Consider the following 6,506-nt stretch of genomic DNA (forward strand, 5'->3'; position numbering starts at 1 on the left):
GTGCTCCAGCACCGAGCACTACGATATTTATAGAATGATAAAATCTTTGGAAGATACTGGCCTCCAGTACTTCCTTGACGACAAACACACCGTTTACCCTAAGTCCATCCTGGAGTTTTTCTACAACGCCGGGGTGTTCAGGGGTACCCCCCATTTCGATACCCATATTCAATCCAAAGTAGGGGGTATCATCTTCGACTTCACCGAAAAGGATTTTGCTCGGTGCTTTAGTCTGCCAAAGCAAGGGCTGACTAACTTCAACCCACCGGCCAACATAAAGGCCGAGGTCTCTCTCACACTTGCCCGGTCTGCCGAACCGGTTGACGATCACGGCACTAAATCACACCTGAGGGCTGAATATCAGCTCCTCAACGATGTGATAGGTAGGAGCATCTTCGGAAGGGATGTCACCAATACCTACTGTGCCGCGACCTTCAATATAATGGCGGCTATTGTCACCAGTACACCGGTAAACTGGTCCAGGGTGCTATTTGACGTCCTCATTTGGATGGTCGGCATCCGGTCAGTCGGCCTCATCCCCCAAATAAGCTGCCTTCTTGTGGAGCTTGGTGTTCCGACCTGTCCCGGCGAAGGTCTGAACCATGCCCAGGTACTCACCAAAGAGATAACCGACTCATTCTATGATCGGTTTGAGAGGGCCTGGAGGAGGAGGAACCGCCGTAACAATCCTACCGGTGTCGTCAACTCCCAAGCACACTGAGTCACTCCTTCCTGCCCCCGGTCGTTTTGCTTCATGCACCGGGTGTACTTTTATCCAACATCATCATGATCACTTCGGCTTCTATCATGTTTTCATTCGGTGTTATCTTTGTTCCCTATTCGGCTCTATATGTGACTTTCGGTATTATCTATGTTATTTTCGGTCTCTTTTGATTAACCGCGTTTGTGTTAATGCAATTAATGAAAGAGAAATCCTTAATTAATGAGATAACCCCCAACCACCTGAACATTTACTTCCCAACCAACTTAGTTAATTCTCAACTAATAACTACCTCAAGAACCGCAAATAGTCAAAAAGCACACTCTTCCCAATGACCTTGGAAATATAAAGATTCTGTTCTCTAAAAAGACAAAAACTGTCACATTTTCCCTCCAAAAACGGTCCTATAAAAGGAGAGACTACCTAATCAACTCAACACACAAAACACTCTCGACATCTCTTGAACTCTATCTCTCTCTCTGCAATCATGCCAAGCCGAACTTTGGGAAACTTCTTGAGCGTTGATTTCAACTCATGTATGGAAGAATGGGACGGAAATCATGCGAAGAAAACCATGTTTGAATCCCTTATTGATACCGGCCTTCGAACCTTCCTCGAAGAATCCGGTCCCATACTGATTGAGGATGTCAAGGCATTCTTCAGAAGTGCCTGCATCAGGGGCAATTACATCGTCTCTACGGTAAGAGACCATACCTTCTGGCTTGATGAAGCCGAATTTGCCTCCCTCCTCAATTTGCCCACAGAAGGGTTTTCTGACTTCCCAACACTTGAGGGAATTGATGCATTCTATTATGCACTACTCTTCTCTAGAAACCTTGATCCAGTGGAAAACTATGGGTTAAAAACCCGCCTCGGTCGTAATGCTCAACTTCTTCTTGAGATTGTGACTCGGTCAATTCTCTGTCAGTCCCCAAATCAGCGGTACTCAAAGAATACCTACAACATGATGACCCACATCTTCCGCAAAACGACCATCAATTGGTCAGCGGTCATCTTTCAAAACCTAAAGAACATGGTGCTGACCAAGAAAGGTCTCGGCTATGCACCCCACCTAAGTAAGCTGATTCTCAAGTACCGGCCAGAATTTGGTCCGGGTACACCGGCATCACCTTCAAACATCCTTGACGCGGATGCGGTGGAAGAGAAGTTCTCCAGAATGGTTTTTACTTCTTAAATGCCTATCTTCGCACTGAACTATCTTTCAGTTCTCTTTCTGTATTGTCTCTTGAATAAAATTTCATTCCAGTTTAAATGACCGGGTCTTCTTAATACTTTGAATATTTATCTAAGTAACCGATTAACATCTTCAAATTATAATCGCGCCCTTATCCGGTCACATAAAATCGCTTAAAATAAAAAGATTGCAAACATTCTGATCATTCAAAATAACCGATTAACTCTAGAAAACCGGCACTTCAATCGGTCTCAAAAAGAAGAGTGCGTCATCAATGGCGTAAGCAAAAGTTTTGGAGGGAAATTTCCCGCCCAAAACTCCCGCCCCCCGGTTTACCGCCCATGGTTTGGCGCCTATTCCGTTCCCGCCCATGGTTTGCCGCTCATCTGTTTTGGAGTGAAATTTCCCGTGCAATGTTGATGGGACGGTTGGGTTTCCAAACCGCATCTATAAAAGGGACTCTCGGCCATTTTATTTCATTCTCACGCAAATATGCTTTCTCTCTCTAAAGCTTTCGAACTCTCTCAAAAACGGTTCTCTATTCCTCAAACTTTCTCAAACTCTCTAAGATGTGGCGCAATTCGGCTTTGTTTAAGCACCTAACTCAGGTGGATTTCGAAGAAATCCGACTGAAAGGTACGTCCGAGGCAAAGGAGGTTATTGACCGGGTAGTCAAAACCGGTCTGGAATATTTTCTTGGCGGTCCTCATGTTCTCTACAAAGATGCGGTCGAGGAATTTTTCAAGACCACAACTATCTCCGATGACAAAATCACCGCAACTGTATGCGGTACTGAAATAGAGCTCACCGAGGCATCGGTGGCAGAGAGCCTGCGCCTTCCAACAACCGGCCAGGATGCAACGGCGGACATCGAGATTAAGACTTTTGAGGCGGCATGCCAGATACTCTCGGCAACTAAGAAGCCGATAAAAGTATCCGGCAGCAAATCAACGTTGAAACCGGAATATATCTCAATCTGTGATATCTTTGCAATGGCGATTCTAGCAAGGGGAGGAAACTACAGTAGCCTCACCAAAGACAAAATCAGAATGCTGATCGGCTTGATAGAAAGAACAAAAGTTAATTGGGCAAAGGCAGTGTTCCACAACTTGATGGAAATGGTGAAACCGGACTCAAATCGGTCATGGGGATACGCCGTTCCTCTCGGTAAAATCTTCCTTCACCACAATCTCAACATCGGTCCCGGCGTCATCGTCGCAAATAGAAGCCTCATCAGATCGAAACAATTCCTAGAAAGGAAGCAGTCGGCCCCCGGTTTCAAAGGTGGGCGAAAGAAGAAAGCCGACAAGAAAGCGGCCCCGGCAAAAGAAAAGGCCGAAAGCAAAGGAAAAGAGAAAGTAACTTTCTCGGAACCACCGCAGCAAACGGAGGATGAAGGGTCGGCCTCATCATCTGAAAGAACCGATACAGAAAAGACCGATGATGAAAGATCGGCCAATGAAGAAGAGAATTCGGGCCAGAGCCCCGATAATGCCGGACCTGACGCCATCTCTGAGACCACCGAGGGTAGTGAAGAGGGTGGTGAAGATGCCGGTGATGAAGGCGGCGACAAAGATAATGAGGAGGCCGGAGAAGAAGAGGCCGATAGGATATCTCTGAAACTCCTTCAGGGCGCCAAAAAGAGAGCCGAGTCGATTGAGGAGTTATACCTGGAATGGCACGAGCACCGGTTCGGCAAACCGTATAGGCAAATCCTACCGGGCTATACAGACATGGAATGCATCCAAAGACTGAAGGAAGTGGAGGACTTGATCATGAATCTCACAAAATCCAACACAATTGAAGAGGTATTACACCGAACCTACCTCTTAAAACCATAGGTACAACTACGGAAGCTAACCACACGCATCTGGAAGATTACGGAGGAGTTCGAAGAGGTGGGACCTGAAGACACCTTAACACCGCGGGTGTTAGAAAGGCTTGAAAAAGCCAAAGGAGACCTCATTCAAGAAATTGACCGGCTGGAGGCAATATACAGTCAAAGGGAAATACCGGTCTATACTACTCCCCGGATCGAAACGAGTCCGGATCACTGTCCAACACCTCCAAGGGAGAATGCGGCATCAAAAGAATCCGATGAAAGGGCGGATCCTCTTCTCACCGGGCAATCTCCACTTACACAACCGGAAGTCTCCGAATCAGACTTCACAAAGGAATGGGTTGAGGGCCGTCTTCAAAGGTTTGAAGACTCAACAACAGAACGAATTGATAGCCGTATTCAAGAGTTTGAAGTCTCCGCGGTTCAGCCATTCAAGGAGAGATTCTAAAGAATCGTTTGCTCGGCACTCAAGTTCGCCGACACCACAAGGTATCTCTTGAACAGAAATCAGGACCGGCTCTCAGAAATCGACGAAGATCAACAGGAAGAGGCGGCTCTGCACAGTAAATATTTTAAGCGAACCGTAATTTTGGAGGATACGACCTCCGAGTTAAAGGAAGACTTTGGCCGGCTTGAAAGAGAGACCGATCAACGATTGACAACGATGGTTGATGACCTGGTCGGCACAACACTCGGACGGGTCTCCGAACTCGAGAAGAAAAATGAGGGTCTCGAGGCCGAACTCAAGGCGCTTTCCGAACAAGTTGCCGAACTGCTGAGGGCTAAGATAAATGCGGATGCCGCGGCTGTAGCGGCTGATGCTCAAGCGGCTAAGAGGGTCCAGGATGAGCTGGACGCCGAAGCAAGTAAAGAGAAGGAAGCACCGCGATCATCCCAACTTACCGAAGAAGAAGAGGAAGCCGAGCGGATTAGAAAGGCAGAGGCCAAGTTCCCAGGGCTTGCAAAGAAGGCAGCCGCTCAAGCTGCGAAGGATGATGCGCGGTTGGAAAGAGAAAGACGGAGGCTGGAAAGTTTCGCAGAAGACAACAAGAAGAAAAATGCGGCCTCCTCCGTTTCAGCGCCGACAAAGCGAAAGAGGGAACCCTCAAAGAAAGTTCAAATAGCCGACCTGCTCAATGAGGTCACTGACACGGTCATTACGAGTATACCGCAGCAGGCTGCTCAAGTCGAAGAGGAGGTTGAAGAACAACTGCAGCCCCGGTCTAAAAGATAACGAGTTTCCAAACCGGCCAGTCGACCGCAACCGGAGAAGAAAAAGAGGAAAATATATGACTTCTCGGACTCGGAATAGGGGCTCTCTTTCCTTTACTTATCTTAGCATTTCTATATATTATGTTATTTTTCGGTTATCTATCATATATATAAAGTTATTTTTGAAACCGGCCATCTTTTGCATCTCTACTTAGTTTTGATAATTTTAAATAAAATAATCAAAAAGGGAGAAATTGATAAGATAAAAGATAAGACTTTTCCAAAATTTTCTCAAAATTTTTCGAAAAATTCTCCTAAGTCAGTTTCAAAAATCCGGACAAACAAAACAACCGGCATACGGTTGCAAACTTACATGATTTTGATAATTTTAAATAAAATAATCAAAAAGGGAGAAATTGTTAGATAAAATTAGACCGGTTCAAATAAACCTAACTTAAATAAACCTTCCATGCAGGAACAAAAAGGAATCGGACCGGACAAACAAAAGAACCGGCTAAAGAAAACCAGCCGGTCAAGTGAGTAAACCGACCAAGAATACTTGGAACATGACCGAACAAAGAAAGGATCGGCCAAAGCTTAAAACCGGAATCATCAAACAGCCGATCAGCCACAAGGCAGAGGAATAACCGGAAGAAGTCCGGTTATATCACCCATACCGAAAGCCATCCGGTTAAGTCAAATGACCGACCAGTACAAGAAGACAATTCGGGTATCTGTTGAGAATGATACCAAAGGAACAGACTGAACACTTCCATATCCATACAAGTCTGAGGAAAACCTGCAGGCTGCAGAAGACAGTCCTACAGGATCTTTCCACTTCGGGATAAGTCAGAAAGGAGATCTTCCAAGTACAGACAACTGTCTAACAGACAGTGTCTACATTGAGTAAAAGACAAACCCAACAGGTTTGTCTTACACACCGGAAGAACAGACCGCCAGGTCTGAGACAGAATGCCAGGTCTAAGGTTGACCATCAGGTCTGAGGAAACGACTGCAGGTCTGAATCTCTGAATCACTGAACCTATGCACCCCTGCTCAACCAATCAGATTCAAGGCAGTGAAATATGACCGTTGGCATATTTCACCTATAAAAGGGGCAGTTGAAGAAGAGTAAATGTGGGACAAGTGAGATACAGTGAAACAAGTGAGAAATTCTAAGAGCATTTACTCTACAAGTGATAAGACTGTGCTGTTTTAAGAAAGCCTAAGTGTTAAAGTTAAAGTGTGTGTTTTACAATTTCGGTGTAAATTGTAAGAGTGTTATCGAGCAGGAAATAAGTCTCGATCGGATTGTACTTGTATTCCTTAGTGAATATCCTTCTCGCGGTTTCGAGAGGAAGGGGTGACGTAGGAGTTTTATCTCCGAACATCCATAAAATATGTCTTGCTATTTACTGTCTGCCGGTTTCATTATCTAACCGATTCATACCGCTATAACCGACTTAACTTTATCCAAGCAGAACTTCCAGATTACCGAAGCCGATCCATCAAATCCAAACCTCCATTATACAATACCG

At 45.5% G+C, this 6,506-nt stretch overlaps 1 protein-coding gene across 1 annotated transcript; it reads left to right on the forward strand.

The window, feature by feature from the left end:
• The first annotated feature begins 442 nt into the window (after positions 1-442).
• Positions 443-4,990, forward strand: LOC124940637 (protein Ycf2-like). Its single transcript, XM_047481164.1, has 4 exons — positions 443-610; positions 3,299-3,724; positions 3,794-4,177; positions 4,601-4,990. The coding sequence occupies exons 1-4, from the start codon at positions 443-445 to the stop codon at positions 4,988-4,990; spliced, it is 1,368 nt and encodes a 455-aa protein (XP_047337120.1).
• Positions 4,991-6,506: the final 1,516 nt, after the last annotated feature.

The sequence above is a fragment of the Impatiens glandulifera genome, chromosome 1, assembly GCF_907164915.1.
Source record: "Impatiens glandulifera chromosome 1, dImpGla2.1, whole genome shotgun sequence".
In the NCBI taxonomy this organism is placed as follows: Eukaryota; Viridiplantae; Streptophyta; class Magnoliopsida; order Ericales; family Balsaminaceae; genus Impatiens; species Impatiens glandulifera.

What these genes read in the sequence shown, in the direction of transcription:
- LOC124940637 (XM_047481164.1), top strand. Translation starts at nt 443, where the DNA reads ATGGCGGCTATTGTCACCAGTACACCGGTAAACTGGTCCAGGGTGCTA. An exon ending in AAGGTCTGAACCATGCCCAG is followed by an intron (nt 611 to 3,298) that starts GTACTCACCAAA and finishes GAACCACCGCAG; the next exon opens with CAAACGGAGGATGAAGGGTC. An exon ending in AATCCAACACAATTGAAGAG is followed by an intron (nt 3,725 to 3,793) that starts GTATTACACCGA and finishes CGCATCTGGAAG; the next exon opens with ATTACGGAGGAGTTCGAAGA.